The 23,791-nt window shown below is 38.2% G+C and overlaps 1 protein-coding gene across 4 annotated transcripts in view; it reads right to left on the minus strand.

Annotated features, from left to right (window-relative positions):
* Window positions 1–1,666: 1,666 nt before the first annotated feature.
* Window positions 1,667–23,791, minus strand: part of USP47 (ubiquitin specific peptidase 47) — a 58,636-nt gene continuing 36,511 nt past the window's right edge. For all 4 annotated transcript variants that reach the window (XM_056353147.1, XM_056353144.1, XM_056353146.1 and 1 more), the window contains 16 exons: window positions 23,350–23,426; window positions 22,935–22,990; window positions 20,001–20,113; window positions 18,980–19,084; window positions 17,819–18,026; window positions 17,238–17,353; window positions 16,145–16,264; window positions 14,060–14,837; window positions 11,695–11,870; window positions 11,429–11,509; window positions 10,307–10,422; window positions 8,680–8,798; window positions 6,492–6,622; window positions 4,312–4,359; window positions 4,089–4,219; window positions 1,667–3,086 (listed from right to left, as the gene is read on the minus strand). In XM_056353147.1, the coding sequence (XP_056209122.1) occupies window positions 2,912–3,086; window positions 4,089–4,219; window positions 4,312–4,359; window positions 6,492–6,622; window positions 8,680–8,798; window positions 10,307–10,422; window positions 11,429–11,509; window positions 11,695–11,870; window positions 14,060–14,837; window positions 16,145–16,264; window positions 17,238–17,353; window positions 17,819–18,026; window positions 18,980–19,084; window positions 20,001–20,113; window positions 22,935–22,990; window positions 23,350–23,426 (2,550 nt within the window). In that variant the 3' untranslated portion in view covers window positions 1,667–2,911. The remainder of the gene's footprint in view (window positions 3,087–4,088; window positions 4,220–4,311; window positions 4,360–6,491; window positions 6,623–8,679; window positions 8,799–10,306; window positions 10,423–11,428; window positions 11,510–11,694; window positions 11,871–14,059; window positions 14,838–16,144; window positions 16,265–17,237; window positions 17,354–17,818; window positions 18,027–18,979; window positions 19,085–20,000; window positions 20,114–22,934; window positions 22,991–23,349; window positions 23,427–23,791) is intronic.

Here is a 23,791-nt window from a genome sequence, read left to right on the forward strand (position 1 = left end):
GGCTCCAGCTGTCTCAACAGTTTGCTACAGTGGCTCTTCCACTATTCATAGGGTTTCAGGATCCAGATTACACCCCCTGTTACTGCATGGGGCAAAAGATGGTATGAGGCTCCAGCCCAGTAACTTTTCGTAGAGTTTCTTCCCAAATAATACCCACCACTTATGTCAAATTTGGAACAGTGCAGCACCGCTAACAAGAGCGGCTACAAGACCGTGCTACTATAGCCTGCAAGCCTTTCACCACTTCTGGTGTAGGAAAGCTTTCCAGCAAATTCCTTGGGTATAAGAATTAATGTTAATAACCATTATCCTTATGAACAGGAAGGATATTTCATCAGAATGGTCTTTTAGTTTAAGGATTCATTTCCACCGCCAATTCACATAGCAACACATGCACACATCATGCTCTCTGAGAGTTCACCGAATTGACCTTTCCTTGCTCTCCCTCATAAAATAACTGTGCTTTAGAGACAGGTCATCTATACAGAGTAGAAATTAGGTACCATTGCAATCTTCCTGTTAAAAAAAAACATTTCATGAGAGCAGTAACTGTCCCTAAATACTGTCCTACATAAAGATGGTATTATCTACCCTTCAAGTTTCTTGGTGCCTCAATCCCCGAAAGGTAAAAGTGTTAACAAACAACACGTTTTTACAACACTTTTTCAGTAATTTCAGTAAGATTTCTGCTGAACTAAGCAAATTAGAGACTCAAGGCTTTTTGTTTCTTTAAAATGCCCACGGCCAAACTCAAAAGATGTTTGACATGATGAGAAAGTAAAGCAGATGCTGAAAAACGTCTCCTGGACCAACCCAGAACATAGTCTAGCAGCACGCGGAAGGAAGCACACCATTGCACAGGAAGTCATCACGAGGATGCCCTTCAGTCCTCTATGCAGATTGCTGCCAAGACTCACAGGTTTAAAATTAACTTCTTCAAAGTTATCCTCAATGGAAGTTTCCCAGATAGGGCTAGAGATTAAGCAAGCAGTTTTTGGAATTCTTAACTCCACCTTATTCCATCTAGATTATTTTTTGCCTCTCCAAATGTCTGAATTGGGAGAAAATTCATGACCCATTTGATAGTAACTTTTATTCGCTCTTGCAAAACCCCCCAAGGATCCCTCAGCGGTCTATAGACATATGGCAATGGCAGTTTAACGAAGTACTCTACCTGCTGGCTGGTACTCACTGTGCTTCCACCTCACCCGTGCTGGACAAGAGGTAGCACAGAGCAAACTGAAAAGGAAGAACAAGGGAATTCCTCTGTGCAGTGCCTGGTTCTCAAGCTGCCAGATTCCTCTGGATTTTTAGGTTGCTGTGGGTCAGCATGCAAGGAAGAACTGAACATTCAGTTACTGACAATCTTTTTTCCTCTCTGGAGCAGAACTACGCTGCCAATCAGATCTGGAGCTCAGAAGTTTCACTGGTGAGGAATTCAATTCTGGAAAGGGAAACTTAGAGTTGAAGAAAAGTTTGGTGTAAACGTAGGTAAAGAGGAGCAGCAAATGGGAGTACAAACTCCTTCCTGAAACACCATGTACACACACTGGGTGTGTGTGTGCAGAGCCTGCCTGCCTTACCGTTCTGACACTGCCTTGGGAAAGTCTGTATTTCCATGAAGTAATTCCGTAATTTTTCAAATAAAGCCCACAGCATTTAATGATTAAAATAACACAACAGAATGAACAAATGTTTTATTGGCATGTTCATTGTTGTAAACAGCATCTGGCATGAAAAAGTTTACCAAAATCTTTTGATTGTTATAAATTAGGTGGTTTTCCAAAAACTACGGAGAATTGTTCTCTATTGATCTTTATGGACCGAAGCAAAAAATGGCTGTTCTATAGGCTTTGCAATGAAATCATGTTGACTGCATCAGTTTCTGCACCACAACCTGAACTACCAAGTCTGTATGTTGAGGTGTTAGAGGCTGCCCCAGTATTTGACTACACACAGCTACGGAATAGCTGGGAAAAACAAAATGACTTTCAGTGGGTGGAGAAGATGCGAACTTGTAATAGTCTCAAAAACAAAATGTACAAAAAGTAGCAGAACAAAACAAAAACTTCATTAACAACGGGAAATACAACCCTAACGTACCCAGCATGGTCAAACATAAAATGAATACAAATTTAAATAGGCAACTATACTTCCAAATGTACACAATGAATGTTGATATGTGAAAAGAAATACCATGGTAAATAGCTGGACTGCAGTTCTGTTAAATGGATAGGGCAGATATTATTTACACATTGAACGCAATAAAATAGAGCTGCTCATCGGCTTCCACAACCTATTAAAAACCAGTTTACCTTACAACAGCACTTCTGCAAAATGAACCGATGCTTGCTTTCTGCAGACACCTCTCAGACTACCTGTCTTATGGAAGAATATTCTAAAACCTTACACTTGCAGCGCTTCCATTTCTTCTTCGACGCTTTGCTGCTGCTTTTCTACATCCGATGTGTTGACATTTACTTCACTCTCTGATGAGGTAATGCGTGTATCAGTGAAACAAACAGAAAAAAGGATTCTTTCATGGCCTTTGCACAGCTTTTATTATTAAGCTATGAGTATCCTGTTTGAGGCTAGTTTCACTAGCTACTATGTGCACACTGTCCTCAAAAATTTCCACTCGTTTCCCCTCCCCGCCCACTTTTTAGTTCTAATCTTTTATTTGCACATCCCTTTTAGCTTTACAGTACATTTGACTATAGTGCACAACATGATTCCAAGTCAAACAGCGACCCAACGGGGCACTGTGCTTCTGGTTGGTAACAGCCCAACCAGTGCTGGTGTCAGCGCTTTACACCTAATGAATGTCCTGCCGTAACGGCACTACACAGTAGTAGTGAACCTTTTTATTTAAAACAAAAAAAATTCCCCAGGGAAAATGCTATAGCGAGTATCAGTCTTGAGTCAACTCTTTATTTGGTGCTCCATCCAGATAAATTTTTAGTGCTTTTTCTTTACGAGGAGAGTAGGTTACCCGGTGTCCAGTCTTCTGGAGTCTGCTGCTTTCTTTTTTCATCAGTTCATTTCTCTGCTCATCTGTTAATTCCATTAATTCTTCAGTTTTATCCCTAAAATGTAAGCATACGTTACAATTCAGATTAATACAATAACCATAATTAGAGTTCCGTAATTTTTTCACTTGCAGCAGCTTCACAAACAGCAGAGCACAACACTCCTTACAGATTATTTTCTTCTCCTCCAGAAACTAACGACGTCTAAACCTGCTTTTCTAACAGACACATTCAGTATTCTGAGAGCAGACTCAAGGGCGAGCAGCAAGAACCAAGCTGATACTCCTCCATCTAACCTGGTAACTCCTAGGGTGTTCAGCCAGCTGTGACACTGCTCTTTACTTGGTCACATGCCCACAGCTGGAAGCAGCGTCTCAGCCAGCCCCTCCCAGGAACTACCGGCTGCTCTTCCCTACCATTTGCTTCAAGGCCAGCCCGTCACCAGCCAGCTGTTTCCCCCAAGGTCCGAGTAACCATGAGTAGGAGCAATGTGAGCAATGTCATCTTGAGGTTGCCACACCCACCAAGTTTAGCAGAATTTACAACATTCAAGCTCTTAGTCCTGAAAGCCCATTGGTCTTCAGGCTACTGCTGCCAGCTGATGAAGGTTTGTCACATTTACAACATTTTCATCGTAACATCCTTTTTTCCAAAGCAGCCGTACTAGTTTCTCAAAGAAAGAAACTCAGAAAATAAAGCCCTTGCTCTCTAAAACCTACGACAAGACTCTCACGGACTCCACACGGGATATGGTTCTATTTTAAGAGGTGAAGCCCAGACATACACTCAAGCCTAGCAACTAGTTTTGCATTCAGCATTATTTTCAGTGGTTTGGGAGGAAGGACTAAGTAAAAGGGCACGATGTTTGTTTTCTTCAAAAATAAACGTAATTAATAGGTTTTTAGGAAACTGAGGAGCACAAACATTCCAGCTCAATGTTTAAAACTTCCTTTCCTCCGAGACAGCATGAGAGTATTTTTATGCTTCTGTTGATCACATCACCCCTCAAATCTTACACACAGATTTTTCCTCGTTATTATACCGTAATAAAATACTTACCTATAAAATATTACTGCACCATCATCACAAATGTAGAGAGGCCAGACATTCAATGTAGATACTTTAGGATTCCAGTCCAAGTCTTGGTGAATCTCTAGTATGGAAATGTCACATGGAAACGTTCCTCTACCCTAAAAAGCAGCAATTACTTTGTGAATAAAATAACACTCGTAATTACCCACTCATGCTATTAAGAGATAAAAATAGACAAAATCATACTTACCTTTGCAAATTCTATGTTTTCTAAGGGTATTCCACTTATTTCACTCAGCTGCAAAGTGAAGAAAAATGGTTTAATTTTTCATTTCATTAATAGAGATTTAATACTATTTCACAACATTACGCAATGTCCACGTAGTCAACAGACCTGCCAAATCTAGAAGTCAATTAAAATACTTGAAGGTCCTCCAACGACCCACAAAGTATTAGTACAAAATTCCAGTGACAAGGTACAAATTCTTACATTTCTGAAGTTACTCGTGTGTCACAAGTGACACTTGCCGAGATAATATTTCACCACACTTCTCAACAGTGAAGGAGTGACAGCATAAAGTTCACAGAAACAATTCATTAATAACATCCAATACACAGAGACCAAGTGCCTGACGTTAAACCCTCAGGTCCCTCAGCTAGCCCTCAGCAGCCTCCCTGTATGAAATGCAAGCCATCATCCAGGCAACCTGGGAGCAAGCAAAGCCGTAAAACACGCACAACTACAACCCATCTCCGTACACCTGCACTTCCGACCGTAACAACCCCACAATTCCCCCACGAGCACCACCGGCTGCTCCTGCCGCTGCCCCTGGCGCACAGCACGTACCACCCGCCCCCTAGTCCCCTGCTGCTGCTGCCCAGGCCCAGCGCCCATCACAGCGTCCCCCAGCTGCGCCTGTGGTGGAGCCCCCGCTCCGCTGAGCCGTCCCACGGCGCACACCAGTGCACCACTGCCTCGCCGTAACTCCAGTGCAGGCTGCAGTCTCACCTCCGTGGCGATGCAGACACGTAACTGTGACTTGTGTTTATCTCCGGCCGCTTATTTTCCAAAAACTGAAAGGGATCTCCTCTCTAAGATTCTTGCCTCATTCAAATCCATTGTTAAAACAGACATGTTCAAATTAAACTTCATGGTGAGAAAAGACTTAACTGTCAGTGTAGTTTTCTAACTACTATAAATAAACACTGATTTATAAATCTTTAAACACTACATAATTTATATAAATCTATAAACACTATAAACCAAAAGCCAGACAAATTCTGAAATGTATTAGCCCCACAGTCTGCTCATAAAATGTGTCTGAAAGAGCTGGCTGAACACATCTGTTAATACACATGTGTCAAAATCAAGTTTCTCTTATTACTGGTGGGAGTACAAATATAAAAGCCTCTCAGAGAACACTGCTAAAATTGCTCCCTGCACGTTAATTCTTCAGACGAGAGCAGTGAGCTCTTTCCTCAGATAGACGTGAAGAGGAAATCCTGAAGACCACCTGCAAGAACCCGTAGTCATGACCTCATTTCTACCTGAAGAATACAAGAAACCCGTCTGTAGCTTCATCTCTGCATATATGCACATCCAAGGCTGTTACGTCCCATGGGAGCGAACAACGTTCCTCTTCCCAGCCTACGAAGTAACCCCTAACTTACACATGCCGAGTGTTTTAGCAAGGTAGGATTTTGGCAGACTCGACTCACAGCAGGATTTTCACTGGCCTCAACACCCAAGGCAGCCTTCTTACAGCTGCGTATTGCCACACAGAACTAACCATTTCTTTACGAGTGGGACACAGTGATACATGAATTAATAACACAGTCTCAACACGAGGCACAATTCCACTCTAGATTTCTGCTAGGATGGCACACATCTGCTTACCTGTCAGAGGGTTCTGGCCTTCAGGAAAAAAAAAACCCAAAACACCAACACACCAAAGCTGTATTTCTTTCCACCCGAAATATAGTTCGCTCTACTTGGTACAGTTACACTCTCCCTGAGCAACAGCTCTCAAGTTCACGTATGAAGAGGCTGAAAGGTTTGGTACTTACGAACACCAAAATACTGGCTTGAAAAAACAAAGTGAAAATAGTTTAGCTTGTCTTTCATAAGTGTTTTTCAAGGATACGGGGCACAGGTAAAATTATGCTTCTTAAACTTCAAGATATGACTCTTTTTTTGCATGCATTCAGCTGAATACTTGGATACCAGACTGTTACATGAAACTCATAAGTAAAGCTAATAATTCGCATGGCTTTGGTAATAGTATGGGACAAGTTCTCAGTTCCTGGGAAGAAAACTAATCACCACACAACAAGATTTTTGTAGCTATGAGATCTCTGTGCTTCCCAACATAGGACAGCAACAAAGCTCTTAGATACCATAGGAAACCCGCATCATGTTACATGTTTTACCTTCTCCTTTAATTCCTCAACACTGCTACTTTCTAGTACTACTTCCTGGAAAGAATCTAGTTTCATTTCTGATGGCCTCCACCGTCTTGATAAAACAGCAAGCTGGGACATAGATTTCATCTTTTCTACTCCTAGGAAAGAAAGAGAAATTTATTATATTACCATCAGAAAAGATCCTATTTAAAATTAAGGATTTTCCATGGCATAAACACACTGAAATATGGAAGATTGCACTACATAAACATCCACAAACTAAGTAATCCAGTAAATGTGATGCAAGTAGTCAACTATTTAAAAAAAAAAAAAAAAAAAGCAAGGGAGGGAACAACCAAAGGACCAAGATTTAGTTCAACTTTTCTTTGTTATCAAGTCCTTTCAAGGACTTTCTCATAGGCAGCATCTCTCAGAAGCCATGCCATTTATTATTCTTTAGGGCACATTTTTCCACCACCCCCAGCTCAGCTATACATACAGTATCTATCCACCTCCAGATCTTGTACTCGTGTAAGACCTTCCTCCGCAATCTGGTCTTTATTCACGCACTTCTCTCTCTCTAACAAAATAAACTTTCCATGTTTGACTTCAGGATTTCACACACTAACTACACACCTGTTACCAAAGCCTGCTTTACACCTGCTACCCTGAGGATTTCTAGTACGTGCTGCCTCCAGCTTTTTTGTAATTGTTTCAGGTAACAGAGCTTTCTCTAGCTGACAAGGTAATACTGTTAGGGTTAAAATCAGATCATCTGAAGTGATATCAAAGGGCTGATTTTATTTTTATTTTAAACCAGTCTATAATGCTGTAATTTAGCATGCAGAACTTGTGGCTTAAACATTTACGTCTACCATTACATGCTTGATTTGCACAAAACGACCACCACTGTTTAAGCTTCTCCCTTCTACAGTCTTGCCTATGACTACGTTTGTGCCACCTTTCAACACCAAGCTATTGTCTGAAATAAAGATACAGCCACCTAACACTGCCTGGCATTTATTTCCAATCTGAAGCAGTTAGCTAAGTTTTCTTCAGAGAATAACCAATTTAAATGTGTCTGCAACAATGTGATGTAAAGTTGCTATGCTAAGAAACTGGACTGTAAATTATTCTAAGCTGATTATTTACCTGCCTAACGTTTTCAGTGTTTAGGTGAAGAAGAAGATGAAAGCCATGGTGATGGTGGAAGGTCTTACAAACCCTGACTTAAAGCAGTTGCCTTTACACTCTTCCAAAACCTCTCTGGTAGCAGTGAGTACACAAGACTTAATTTTCACAGAATATAGTGGGATCTAGCTGCATCTTCTACAACTGGATTAAAGCAGCACCTTTGGGGCAGAGCTAGACAGTGACACAGAATATTACAGAACACTGGGAAGCCTGCTCTATAATATGGCATGGCTGGGAACTAGGTGGGCTGCAGCGATCTAAACACAGGTACCTCCAAGACCTACTCACTACAGAAATTAATCTAAAACTAACCCCAAAAATATTTAAAACCGTGAAGTTTTAACTGAAGTGTGAGCTGATACATATGTCTATAGGCATCTACAGGCCTCCTGAACTTCCCATGTTAATTTCAAATTTTGGCACTTATGATGTCACAACTTTGTTAAAAATATAAAATACCAGGATTGAACACAGCTCCAAAATACTGGATTAACAGCTGAATGAGACTTCTCAAGCCAAGCATGCTGTCTGACCAGCTGTGCTGATTTAAAAACAAATTATATACCTATTACCTGTATATATATATATACACACGTATTTTTTGGCTAACTACAAACATCACCAATACCAGTCCAAAAATTAAATACAAATAAAAGTGTAACATACAGGCATTCCTACAGCTTTTATGTACAATGGAAACAGACATGTGCAAAAAGCCACCTACAGTACTACAGTATGTCCAAAAGTTTCCAATAAACCTACAAAAGAGCACTGCAATTAGACCTTCAGCACATCGCAGCCACAGGAAATCTGCGCTTGCACAATCCCCCCATCTTCATGCAGAGCTTTTATTATTTTTAATTCTTTTTGTTCTATTTTTTTTAATAAAATGTTATTAAAACGTCAGTAACAGTCTTCAAAAAAAAGGAAAAAGCTAAAGTACAATTTCCAATGTTCTCTAAATAAAACCCCCCAAAATCTCTGACGTTATCTTTGCTTTCCCTTGACACTGCACCATTACCATCAAGTATTTCTAGGAAGACCTCCCAATTGCTTGAAATATTGATATCTTCTTCATAGATATGATAATCCAGAAACACAGTGCCTGGGTTCTTCCAGGTTTTTTTTCGAAGGCGAAACCTGTAGATACATCATGAAGAAAACCGAGAGTTTTCATCTGCTAGTAAAACCACTGCCAGAGATCAAAACTGAGTATTTTCTGACAACACTGAACTACAACTCATTTATGCAAGGTTTGGTTAGGTTTATCAGGAATTCCTTTAACATTCTGAAATAGTCCTGACAGCAAGGTATCCACACTGGTTCCTAGTGCCAAATCATTCATAAACACAAGGAAAACACGGCTGTTTGATCGCTGTTCTGTACAAGAAATGTGAAGGGATTTAGAGGAAGAAAACAGTTTCCTACCTGGGACAAGAAAATTGGATATTTTCAGACACTTCTGAAAATTTTGCAGCTCTGCTCCGCCCCCCCTCCTTTTTTTTTTTTTTTTTTGAGGGGGGGGAAGGGGGAGAGGTGGAGGTTTAGAAGAGCATTGGTGTCTGATTGCTGTACTTAGCTCTACTGCATCAAACCAGTCACAATACAAAAGCTCGAGCTTTGATTTAGATACAGAGGTAAATAAAGGTACAAAAACCTAGAACGTGACTGAAAAATAAGCACATGAAACTTCAACTGTAGTGGTTTCTCCACACACAAAGGCAGGCATAAATTTTGTGAAATGCCCCATGATTATAGGGCACTAGAGAACATAACCCAAGCACGGCAGTCAAAAATCCTTGGACCCAGTCAGGGTGAGGAAAGGAGAAAAACTTGTTCAGGTTTAGGTTTCCACTCCATTTCCCAACAGAGAAAGGCCAAGACTTGTGCTCCAGTGTCCTGCTCCAGCTTGAATTGAGGCATACGCCAAGGCTCTACAGCTCGCTTACCACATCTTACAGGTTTTTCTTAATTCCGGTGGATACAGTGTCAGCTGTTCCACAGTAAATACCACGTTGATGGAACCAGCAGTAGGGAGGGTGTGCCATCAAGGCCCCAAAGCGCGCTCAGCCTTGAGAGCTGATGATGGGTAAAGGGACTGGCTTAGTGCTGTACGCGCCCCCCACGGTAACGCACAAGGCAGCTGCTGCAGTGACCTGCGCTGGGCCTGCACCCACATGGACATCTTACTTCTGTGCTGGGCCTGCAGCTGCGTTTAAAAAACATGTAGATGCGGTCCTTGAGGACACGGGTTAGTGATGGACTTGGTAGTCCTGGGTTAACAGTTGGTCTTGAGGATCTCAAAGGTCTTTTCCAACCTAAATGATTCTATGATCTAGAGAGAAGGTGGCTTTTTTGTGAACTGATTTCCTTAACGCTCTCCTTTCTGAAGGAGAGAAAAATACTTCTCAGATCTAAAGCCATAGACATGTTGCATACAGGCAATTATATATAAATATTATTCTCCGTATTATCCTACATGAAAGCCAAGAACTGCTAAACTAATGTTTGGATTCACAATGTCCTTCAGCGCCACAGTAACTTACTTCTGCTCCTTTCATAAACTCCTTTCTCCACAAGAGGCAGAAAACCCACATTTTGAAGTAACACTTAGTTCAAGTAACTTGAACAGCCTGCAGCCTCTTTACCTGTCAATTGTCAAGTCTAGGCCACACTGTTCTCGAAGCTGAGGAAGCAGCTCCTCTTTTGACTGTCGGACAGTCATTCCTTTAGCAAAAACTGCATCTAGAAGAAACTTGCATGGCTGTGAACATACATAGAAAGTGGTTAAAGACAAATTTTTTGAACAGAAGAAAGCAGATTTGCCTACTGTTCATGTTTTGTGATCAGTCCCATTCACCTAGCAAAATGACCATTAGAAGAATGCTTTTCATGAACAAGGTAGGCAATTAACTGATTAAAATTAGGTTTAACGAATCTGTGTAGCAGCAGCCCTTTGACAGGTCGTTCAAGTACTCTGAATGCCACTGCAGAAATGGTGTCTTGTGTCTGCGTTACTAATTGCTACCGTTACATTAACATTCTAAAGAATCTGAAAGAAGCTTTTAGATTAAATAAGCCACATGATAATAAAAAAGCCACTTTCTTGGCTTTCACTGGTCATATAGACCAGAACTCCATGACTCCACTGAAGTTACTTTTAAATTTATCTTTATTCCCTGCTTTACCAGTTCAGCTTCAGACTCTTACCATTATCCATTATTAATATGTATTCTGCAGTTTGGTCTAAAAAATAAAATCAGAAATTAAGGTTCATGTCCCAAAAGATGTAACAAGGACGCGAGCTGCATTATTGCAAGGGAGGCATTTTTGTTCCACGCTTGTCTTATGCAGAAGAGGACTGCTCTCCAGCTAACCATTCTGATAAGCACTGTCTGCAGTGCACAAAATGCAACAAATTATATCACTACAATATTACTGAAAACTGCAGCCGTGAGCGTAACAAGTTTCTTATTTGGAAAGAATTCTACACGACAAAAAAGAAACAATTATTTTCTTTTGTACTCTATTTACACCGCAGAGATGGAGACACTTCAGAGAGATAACGTAGATCACATTCCAATTGTACACTTGGAACAAAATAAGCAGAAATAATCTCATGTTCCCTTTCTAAAGCCAAGAGAACTTAAAGGAAAATGCAGAGAAAAGAGGATTTCCTTTTTACCCCCCCCAAGATTTCAGAGAAAAAACTCTGCCAAGGCACATACTAATGTTTTCACGAATCACTCTTGAAACATTCAACACCTTACCTCTGGCTCATTTACCAAAAGCTGATAGACTTTGACTCTGTATTCACCCTTCTTAAGGGCTCTTCCAAGTCTAATAGTTATCTAGAAGGAAAAAGGAGTATCTGTTAGAACTGACACCAAAATCAGAATTATATTTTCTAACACACTACCAAAACCAATGTAATTATTTCACTTGGCAAGTTACCAAAAAGTTGTAAAATACGTTCTCAAGTTTGTCTGTATGGTAACAATACTTTTTTAATGACTCAAAATAACTTCTGAATAACCTTATTGTCATCAGAAAATGATGAAAGTGTCTCATTCAGCCGAACACTCTCGAACTCTTGATTGCTGGCGTAGACTCTAAAGACTTTGAAGTGAGAAGACGGAACTCCAACAAAAGGCTCCAAATGTTGCTTGAAGGCAGACAGTGTAATTCTTTTATCAACATGCACCATCAGCCCTAAGCAAAAATAAAGAAATAAATGGCATGAAAAACTGCACTATCAAAAAACCCCTCACTCTAGAATATTATTCCCGTGTATTCACAGTTATCACTTGTAGTAAAATGCAACTGAAGAGTCAGAATTATAGTTAATGGCCACATTTACATTTTATCTGAAGCTCTACTCTAACCTCTAAGAGCTTTGCTGTATGTGCCTCCCCTGCCCCTGGAGTACTGCCTGTGTCCAGTTCTGGGGCCCCCAACATAAGGACATGGACCTGTTGGAGCAAGCCCAGAGGGCTGGAGCAGCTCTCCCACGAAGACGGGCTGGGGGAGCTGGCGTTGTTCAGCCTGGAGAGGAGAAGGCTCCAGGGAGACCTTACAGCCACCTTCCAGCACCTAAAGGGGCCTCCAAGAAAGCTGGAGAGGGACTTTTTACAAGGGCGTGTAGTGATAGGACAAGGGTGAATGGCTTTAAGCTGAAAGGGGGCAGGTTTAGATTAGGGATTAGGAAGAAATTCTTCACTGTGAGGGTGGTGAGACACTGGGACAGGTCGGTTGGAACAAGATGATCTTTAAGGTCCCTTCCAACCCAAACCACTCCATGATTTTATGATTTTAAACATTTATGGGCAGATGCTCCTGGAAGACATAGCAGTTCCCAACGGCCCTATTTCTCAGTCAGTGAAGTAGTGGAGTAAAGCAGCACCTTCTCCATTCAGTAGACAATAAATGGAGAATCAGGTGGAACTTTTGCAGATAATTCGCCAACAGGTTTTCCTTGCCTCAAGGAAGAGACAGGAGGTGCTTCTGAGTTGGGGCTAGCCAGGCACATGCCACCCAAACCTTTTTATTTTTCCTCCTAGCTTTCAGGATTAAAAAGTTTCGTTAAGTGTGTTCTGGAAGGCCACAGGACATCACAAGGCAAGCTCGAATCTACATTAAGGGACTTTTTAATAGAGTAATTCTGTAATTACGGAAAAGCCACTGCAGTGGTATGAAATTCTGGAAAGTAAAGTAAATAGTTTATCTTTAGAAATTGTGTTTCTTAATATATGCAACTTGGACTACACTACAAAAAACAGTATGATTATATCGTGTTATGACTCATTAAAACAAAAAATGTTATTCAGAATATTTAACTGAACAAGTTATTTGAATTATAAATCCATTCATGATGTCCTACTAAAAATACATAAAAGCTTTCTCCTCAGGATAATAATTTATACAGTGTACTATGAAAGCATCAAAATTACCGTAAACAAATAACTCCCGCATACAACTAGTCCTACAAAAAAAACCAGGAAAAAATTCAAGTAGTTCAAGATTAGCCCCAAAGACAGATCCTCCCAGGCTAAAAGAGTAATTTTATTAAAATTTTAGTAGCTGCAATTAAACTTCTCTGTGGTTTTAAAAACGAAAATGTTTGTTCCAAAAACATTTCCAAACATGTTCCAAACAACAAAACAACCAAAAACCACCCCAAAAAATTTTGCTCTTTACCCATTATTAGTACAGCAGGATTTCCTGATTGATAGGAAAATCTTTGCCTTTCAAAATATTTATCTTATATCCTGCTATTCTTTAGTTATTCTTCTGTTGGTTATCAAACAGGTACTGTTCACTGATTAAATGATTTATCTTTATGGCAATTCATATACTACTTAAGACGCTTACACGCAACTGTTCAGGTATTTTCATGTCAGCCATGCACTTCATTGTACCGATTTGTACTTCAGTCAATGGAAAGCAAGTCTACTGGACTAAATGATTAACATCAAGTGCACGTGCATTTTATTTACAATCAGATGACTAGAAGTCTTCAGGTTAATCTAAATGTTAACAGAATTACTGCTCTGCGAACCATGGTAAATAACGGTGTTCTGAAAGAATCACCATCAGCAGACACAACTATTTCCCTTTCACTGGAAGACACCTCAGCCTGCCCTTCAGCAAACGCTTTCAATATAAGGAAATGGATGTATCCCAGAGACAGCTTTTCATTTTCTTAAAAACAAAAAAGCAAGACACTGTTCAAATATGTAGTCCCTTATTCCCACACCACATCCCATCTCTGGACTTCCATTAGCTCTTATTTGAATACAATCAAGTTTTTCAACACTGTCACTAGACTTTTTAACACAACATATGAATTAAATAGAAATAAAAGCTGGATTATTTTAAGGCGCTTAAAAAAGAACACCTACATTTTTGCCCTTCTCCTGAACCTTCATCTGCAGTGTAGGGTTCCGACTTAAAGTACATATATTGTGCTTCTCCTCTGCTCTTGCCACTTTCATCGTATTCACTATCTGTTCCAGAATCTTCTTCTGCTGTGTCCCAGGTTTCTTTCTTCCCCTGATGTGCTTTTGATCGCCTACTACTTGTGATACTGTGAGAATCAAGTCCATTAGCCAAGGGAATTGGGGCATTGTCCACATTGCATAAAGTATCACTGCTATGACTTGAACTGAGGATATCACTGTCCACCGAACTTGTACTCCTGTCGTTATTTACATCTGAATCTGACCGTTCCTCAGACTGAAGATTTTCTGGATCGGAAATCTGAATTTGGTTTTCAAGTTCTCTGTTTTCTGCTGAAGCTGAAGAATCTATTTCATTTAAAGGTGACTCAATGTTTTCAAAATCACTGGCTTCTGTGCTTTTGCTGCTGTCTCCATTATCTCCCTCCTGCTGCTGCTGCAGCGACAGGCTTTTAAGTTTTTCAGTGCTTTCTTCCAGAATTGCCTCTACAGATTTCATATTTACTACAGGTCCTTTAACTCTTTCACAGGCTTCATCCAAGTTGCCTGAATCTCCACTAGACTTCTGATAAACTGCTCTTCTAAACTGAGATCCAGGTGATTGCTCTGGTAGTGAAACATACAGTCTGATTGTATTTGCATGACGATCCAAAAGTTTCCATAAATGAGAATCTGTATATGCCACATGACGATCTGAAGACTCTGAGCTTTCAATAAATACCTGAATAGAAAATAACGGGTTTATCATGCAGTGTTATTTTAAATAAAAGTGACAATAGCAAACACAAAGGATTAAGCACACATTAGAAATTATGTCACTAAACCCATCGCTTTTTATAAGAAAATTAAAATACATGTTTAGAAAAGGACAGACTCAGGAGTCTGCAGTTTAATAACAATTTCACTTTTCCTTACTTTACTAATCATGTTAAGATCAAAGTGAACTGTAGCCAGAGTGACGAGCTGCAATAGACAATTATGTTGAGAAGCAGATTAATGTATCACTTCATGTGCACCCTGCACCTCTACGCTAACACTAGTTACGGCAGTAACGCACCCCACAGCTACAGTTGCCTGTCTATTTTCTAGCATCCTAAATAAGAAATCTTTAAATGTATACATGGGTAAGCAATAGCATAAATCAGACCTCAAGGGAACGAATTTCTTTCCCCCCTTTGTCAAAGGCCACTGTGTTGCAGTGACAACATGAACGGGCTTGAAGCAACTGAATAACAGGTCAATGCCATTGTTTGCTCAGCTATAAGCCATCAAAGCCTTCGCTAATCTTCCCTCGTGAAGGATAACGTGTTCTTGAGCTTACATTTCAGAGACAGCCGTGTAAAAGGTGCTTAAAGATGTGGTATTACTACTGTAGTAAAAAGGGCATTTTTTTGTTACGTTCCAGATGTTAAGTACCAAGTTACTCCTTTTCTGAATGCATTACACAAGTACTTACAGAAACATTATTAGAAGTCTTTTTGGAAAACCAATATAAATTTGGCTAGGGGGAATTTACATAGTAAAAGTTACTGAATTTAAGACAAAAACCCACCAAAAACTTGCTCTTAGTTTTGACATTTGTTTTTTTAATACCTTTAATACTGAGAGTAGGCGCAGCTGTTCGGAAGGTTTAAAAAACAATTAGGCAGGTTTCACAGTCATACGCCAACCTTTGTTCCCTAAGAAGGGTTGGCTTAAAAGTCTTCATTGCAAGACTGTTAACCTCACCACCACTTGAACCACTGAGTATCAACCAGATGTCTGACTCTGAACCTGCTTTACCTTGTTATGTACACTTGGTTTCATACATAGTATGTATGATATATCACATATATAGTATATATCTCTCCCACATATAGTATTCATGTGCACCACAGTATTTTCTAGTTAAAAACCCCCACAGAGTAGACAGTGAAATACATGACAAGTATCCATTACAAATTCTATGCAGACATACATACCTTTCACAAAACAACAGTGAAGTCTACAAATACATGAAACGAACAATTTAAAAACCAGAGCATGTACCTTGTTGCTTCTAAAAAAGCCTTCAGCTTTCAGCGTTTTGCTGGAAACGTTCAGAAGACGCAAGTCATTGTAGCAACGTTCTAATACTACCCGCATTGTTTCAGCGGGCAGGTGGGTAGCCTTAAAATAAGACATTGACAGTAAGGTTAACATGCACATTATACGTTATTCAAAATACTGGAACAAGTATTTAATTTTTAAAGATCATTCATAGAGAAAGGAGAACATTTGTTTATTGACTTATAAATCACAAAAGAAACGTGGGGGAAAACCTCTCAGACCTGCTCAGTCCCTGCTCCTTTCCTCCATCCTTTGATATGTAGCAAATTTTAGTTTTTCCAAAAGGTTAGCAGACTGAAATGGTTTGGCTTTGCACAGAACTGGTACATTGTCAATGACCAGTAATAAAAGGAATTGGTCTTTTTATTTAGGGTATGAAACTACTGAATATAAAAAAAATATTCTCGAGCATCAAGTTTTGCACACTGTTCACTTAGACTGAATTCAAATTACTGAAATCATATTTCATAACAAATACTACAAAGTTACACCAACCACTGAACTATTTTAGACAGAACTGAGTAAAAATTTTTCTTCCAATTCAATGGAAGCAGTAACATTTGCATGGTTTGAGACCATGTAAAAATCAATCTGTATCTTAATAAGAAGTGGCTACCGGGAAGAAAAGGAGGGTTTGTAGGGAGAACGTGGACAGCTTTGGATGTTAAATTTCAATTACTGAAGCCAATGGGGGAAGTTACGTATTGGTTCAGTTATACAGTAGTAGTTTGCTAGTTGTGCCACTGACTGGACCTTCAGTGCGCTGGTTCAACATTTTGGTAAGCTAGTAAGCAACATGGCCAGAGAGAGGCTAGGCTTGTGCGAAAGCCAGCGCAGAACTCTGGATGGAAGCAAAAAGCAGATCGCTGCTCGCAGCAGCAGCCAGATGAGCTCAGCCTAACCCTACTGGACAGGACACACAGTATGAACTACAAAAGGTGCAGGTACTTGCTTTAGATATTTAAATTATGATACATTTTCACAGTCAGAATGACTGAAACTGTAATACAAATCCTTAACAACTGTAAATTACCTTTGAAATCAGCTGTTTAAATTCTGAAACTGTTTGATTCAAATAAGCTCGTACACTAATTGGCGGAGCAACAGATTCAGTCTTCAGGTCAACTACGTGAACCTTTACCATGACCTCTGTGGAAAAGAGGAAAAAGAAAACAAAATCACTTTTTTTATATATATATACACACACACATATATATATATATATATGAAAAAGAGAATTTAACAGGCAAAGAAAACACATGTACACTTGTCTGATGCATTAAGGGGTTGTACTAAAAACCCATACACAGTAATGAATTTGTGCAATTTCAGAATTTCATTTTCAGACTAACTGTAATGCCAAAATGGCAAAAATGTTCCAGTTTGACAAATTTTAGAGTACCTTAGAACTGCTTCAATTAGAAACAAGTTGACAACACAGCACAGTATGTAGTTCTGAGTATTGACTTTGTGAAATTTAGTACAAAGTTTTTCTTCTTTCCTACACCATGACAAAGTTCTATGTTTTACAAGTTTTTACAAATTTTATTTTCACGTCTTCACGCAATACAGAATTTTAGTCTATCCTTGTCTCTACATAACTACATGTCTTACCGCCAGGTTTATAGCACTGGAATATTTGGTCAGGTCTTCTTGTTTCCAACAGTAAGTCAAACATGTACGTTGATTTGACACCTCCAAGTAATAAACCCATTGGTGTATCCTCTTCTCCTTCATAAGATCGTTCCAAGTAGTCATGAAACTCATCATATTTGACAAGACGGCAGCAATCCAAAGGAACAGCCTCTTCTAACTCCATTAGCTGAATCATGCACACACAAGAAACCCACCCCAAAACATTTAAATCATGGATTATTCGTGAGTTTAGTTTTCCCCTTTGTAAGCTAAAAATATCTCTGTACGTGTTCATCCAGGAATCCTTTGAATTCACAATTTCAATTTGGTTTTAGAAAAAACATACACATACATTATAAATATATATACACACATTTAACATGTATACATGTTTTTAAAAACAGAAGAGAAGCCTGCATCAAAACACAGAGAAGAGGGAATGAAGACAGGTCCCAGAAGCATATTCAGAGGAATACACTACTTATCAGTTACACCAAACGGCACCTTAGAGGCCTGAGGAAGCCACACGGGCTAATTATCTTCTGTGCATCTCAAGGAGATGTTAACACATTCCAAAGGTGTAACTGCCTTGCTGGTACTCCGCCAGCCAGACACATATGGCAAGAACTAAGGAGTACAAGTAGGTAAGCAAGAATAGATGTCTTCAACTACTACCTGTTTGTGGAAGGCAAAGATTGACAGATGCTTCGGTGCTCGCTGATGTTACTGGATTAACTATGCAGGAAGTTTCTTGAAAGACTTCTCTTATTACATATTTAATACAACATTTTTACCACAATACAAATGTAAATCTTCAGAATGCTTTTAACTTACTGAGGTTGAGTCTAACAGAGCTCTCACTGTCTGATTTTAAAATAAGGGTACGTAAAATCATACTGCCTTTTAAAAGGACAGGCTATATAATTCCAATCAGAAATAATCTGATGGCTATTAACAGAAAACTCAGTCAAATAATTATCAAGTAGACCATCTCTTAAAAAAAACCAAAAAACACCCAACCACCCCAAACAAACAACACACAAGAAACCCCACAGCATTCGAAATTTAAAAACTGAAGATGCACAAAGGCAGAAAAAGTTACATCTAACCATTCAGACTAGACTATGACACACAGCATACCTTGTACGCTATTTCCACAGCTTCCTGCAGTGTCCTGTCCTTATGAACCTCTAATTTGTTCTCCATCATTATTTGTTTTGTAGGATGCATGCAGAACAATTTAATCTATGAAATACAAAAGGAAGAAAAATGATCATGAAGGTATTTGCAAATTCCTTTCGTATTAGAGTACGTTTAAATGTACAACCCTATATTCAAACCATCATATAAAATACATCTTTAGCTCTACTTCAGCTATAGGACAGTTTCCTTTTCAGTCTACGGTTGTGTAACCAGCTGAAACATCAAAGGCTCAACAGATAGCATTAATGTGTATCTGTATCATCTTTCTGCCAGCTAGGATACAACGCCTATAACCATATTTTATATGTATAACCATTATAATGCATAAATTCTAGGCACCGTGCAAATTGTCCAAACCAAAATGCACACAGGAGCAATGAATGTGAAATTCCTTTTTCCGTATACAGTTACATATTTCGCAACCACAGAGAACCTTCTAATAAAACAATCACTTGATTCATAGGTAGACAGCTGACTGTCATGCTTGTAAATCACAGATACCCTATTTTATTTGTTACTATTGAATCTACGATTGGAAAAAAGATTCCACTATTTCTGCCAAATTATTATTTTGAATCAGTTTAAGAAACATCATTTCACAACGCAAAGCATCCTTATACGACAAAATTTAACAGTACGAAGCACCTAACATACAGCGTTACATATACTTTGGAAAGCATTTAGCTGAAATCAAGTCATGTCAGATTAATTAGTTTTGTTTTGGTTTTAATATCAATTCAAATTCACACAGAAGACATGAACTCAACAAAAATCTCTGCTAACAGATGCCTCCACTGTGTACAGGCTTCCAACAGGTGTATACTTACTTTAGAAGAATTATTAATATAAATAAACTTATCACAAAAGAGTCCCTGTATTGTAGTAAAAAATTACTACTTACTGTAGAAACTTTTCATACTAGAAATGTATCATTACATCAATCAACACAAACTCTAACCTTGCAAGTGTTGCGCTCAATTTCACGCTGCCTCTTTTCTTGTTCTTCTAATTCTCTCTCTTTCTGTACCAGTTGTTTAATATGCTCTGGATACTCATGTGCCTCAAGAAACTCTGCCGGTAAAAACAAAGCAATAATTTTTCAAAATACATTTTTCCACAGTGGGCAACATCTTCAGGATTATGGGTATATTTAGCAGTTCTCTTTCCTGCCTTCTTCCTTGTTTCTTCTTTACCCATATTTCCCACTATACCATGACATGTTCTATTTATCATGATTTACACAAAATCAGAAAGTCAGCCTTTTATTCCCCCTAATTACACAGCAGCGTCGCAAGAAAATGCTATTAGCTCAAGATTAAGATTCCAGTATCAGTAAGGGAAGCTTTGCTGCTGTAAGAGATACACTAACTGATAACAGCACTTGAGCCTGGTTTTAAAAGAAAGGCAAATTCTGTTCTAAAAAGTGAACCAGCTAATAAAAGTCACAAGATACCATCTATATAAAGATAAAAACAAATATTGCACTTAATACAGATTAGTGTACTTCACGAGATTTTGTTTCATAAAGAGAAACAAAAACAGAACATGCAATACTTCATCAAGTTGGTTTTTTTAAATAAAATTAACTATTGCAAATACAGTAGTCTTCCAATCCTGGTGGCACTTCTATCGCAAAGAATTAGACAAATAATTTTTAAGATTTAAAAATAAGTTAGCATGTACAAGAAATTTGAAATAGCAGATTCAGTTTCTTTACTTGTTTGTTGAGGAATTAATAATCATAGCAATTACAGGAAAATCTATTTCCCAAGACAGCTCTTGACCCACAGACTTGAAGGCTGCTGCTAATTGTGAACTTCCTACAGTCTACAATCAGTTCTCGTTCAGAATGAGTAATATCGTTTCAATGATTCAAATATGGAAACAATGTTAATTTTTGTTGCTCTTAAGACTTCCTACTTTATCAATTTGTTAATAAAAGGCTTTACCAGTATCATCCTTGTGTTGAATCCACTTCCAAACTATATAAAGCATCTACTGCAGATACTGTTACTTTACAAATGTATTTTTTATAACTGCACCGTCCCCTGTATCATGAATTCTCAGAAATGAAGCCAGCAAAATTGATTGTGATACTCAGTTTTTCCCCTCCCTATTTCCTCAAAGAAAATACCATTGTTCAACTTCAAAGTGAAAACAGTAGAAAAGAAACAAGTAGAGAAGTAGAAAATAGTAACATGTCTAAAAGTACTCCATGTATTATGAAACAGACTGCAGCTAAAAATAAACACAGTTTGTGTTTATTAGGATGTTGGAAATGAGATGAAAAATTTGCTCCAAGTATCATAAAACACTTTTTAGAATATACTGATATAGAAGTAGTTGCAAGTCTAATTTTACTAATTTCAGGATTTCATAAAAAGTAAGATTTAGTGTAAGCTTAGGGGACTTCTTATTTTGTATTAAAAAAATATTAAAGCTTGTTTTACTCATCTTTGCACTGTTAATTTCTTTCCTTGTTATTACTAATAGTCATCATCAGGTTCTTACAGTGGAATTCAAAATTTTACCCCCCAAGAAAAAGGAGTTAAAGTATTCAACTCCCTCTTAAAATATTCACAGCAGCAGGGTAAGATGAACAAAGTGTTATTTTCAAAGATATTTTATTCCCCTCTCTACTGGGCACATTAGAAACTAGTGTGTTAGAAACTCTCTCAAGTATACCATCTTTTTCTACGCTCGCATGCTCTTCAAAAAGAATAAGTATGCCCCAAAAGGAGCTACATATTGTGAAGTGCCAAAGGTTTCAGTTATGAGATTCTACTCTAAGTAATACGTAACTTCAGTTTAACAATTGAGAATGAAAGAAATCCAGCTATCAGAATATTCACCCTACAAAGGATGATTTTGAGAGCTTGAATCTATTCTTCAAGGCACCCAGCCTCTTGAGCATTCAATGAGAGTGGAGGGGAAGAAAAGAAAGAGAGAGGAATGCAGAGGTATTAGAGGGTTTTCACCTGCCTTTGAAAGTTTATGAGGCTTCTCATCTGCTCAAGCTATTAGGACAAATTATTCACTGGCTGGAATTTTTTTGTGCACTTCAGGGCATTGTAAGTTCTGGCAACTGGAGTATATACACCCCAAAAACAGTGTAGACTGTTCTACGTTTATCAGCTTAACTTCAACCAGGCTCCCAACTGACAAATTTCCCTTTATAAGGGCAGATTACTAAATTTTTCCTTTAAGAAAAAATAAATACAGATTTGATAATGCACGCAAATTAATCTTTGGCTCAACTCAACCATTGTAATATTAACAAAATACTTTTTTGAATCCAAACAGAATCTTCATTTTCCATGGCACTGTATCTTAAAGATCGATCAACCTGTCCACTATTACATGGAGCTGGCATCCTCTAAGCCCTAGTGAACTAAATCAATCAGAGATGAGGGAAGTAAAAGGTCACAAAAGCCCAGATTTGTTTCCGACTATGTAACTTTCAGTATATTGTCTACCTCCCAGCTGAAACACGAACAATGAGTGCTGGTTACAAACTGTAAAACTTTGTCATTATGTAGTTCTTACATAATCATTTTTAAGAAAATAGGTTTTTTACTTTACTACCAATCATGACACTATATAGCATATAGTTTATTGTGTCATCCAGTATATCTATTTTTATTTCCATATCCAAAATACTAAAATACTAGAAAATTCATTTTGTGATGACCTCCTACTGATCCATAAAGGTTTACTATAAAAAAACGTAACGAACAGCTGTAAAAGAAGGCTTCCTTTATTAAAGTCACTTTAGCTTACTCTAAAAACACCAATACCATCATCCTCACAAAAATTGATACTTATCACATGCAAACCATCTCCGTATTCTACAACAGAATCTTGTCAGTTAAGAACTGCAAAATATACTTACTTGCATTTCTTGTTGGATCCTTTAGTCTATATATCAGCATGTATGCATTTGTGGAGCTGGTGGAGAAAGAATAGTTATCTCAATTTATCAGAGAGCAGGACAACATTGATTTCAAAAGTTTTGGTTTGTTTTGGTTTTTTTTTTGTTTTTTTTTTTTTAAGTAAGAAGCTATGCCATATATATCTTAACAATACACTAACCAAAAAGTATTTTATAAAAATAAATATCACATTATTTTAATGATCTGAAACAGCAGTCAGGATAGTTCTTACAAATATTTGAAGTGTTTAGTATTAATTTTGAGCTAACACATTAAGCATATGCATCTTAGCCACTCATTTGATTACACTAGACCACCACCAGAAAAAAAAAGAAAAAAAAAAAAAAAAAAAAAAAGTATTACAGTACTACTAACCTAGCAAAAGCACTGGAATAATAGCCTCTGCTTCCAGAAGATCCACCATATGTTTTCTTAATATCTTCCTGAGTTATCTAACAGAAATACAATTAAATGATTATTTGAGAAACTTGCACTAAGCAAGAGGCATTTATTCTCATTAGGAAAAATGACATTACATAATCAACACACAATTTTAGTAATTCTGATTTTTAAAAATATTTCTGCTTATTTTCTGACTGAAAAAAAACCCCAACCTGTTTCAAAGCGATATGCCTTTCCATTTTACTATGAATGTAAACATTTTTTTAAAGCAGGCACTTCTTAGAAAAACAATGTTCAGGTTCTTGATTGCAATGATGTTTATGGATACATGTAACACCTGACATGAATTAGCAGGACAGGTTTAACAGCACTGTCTGAGTCTTCACACACATAGAAGGCAAAGTCTAAATCCAGC

The sequence above is a fragment of the Falco biarmicus genome, chromosome 10, assembly GCF_023638135.1.
Source record: "Falco biarmicus isolate bFalBia1 chromosome 10, bFalBia1.pri, whole genome shotgun sequence".
In the NCBI taxonomy this organism is placed as follows: domain Eukaryota; kingdom Metazoa; phylum Chordata; class Aves; order Falconiformes; family Falconidae; genus Falco; species Falco biarmicus.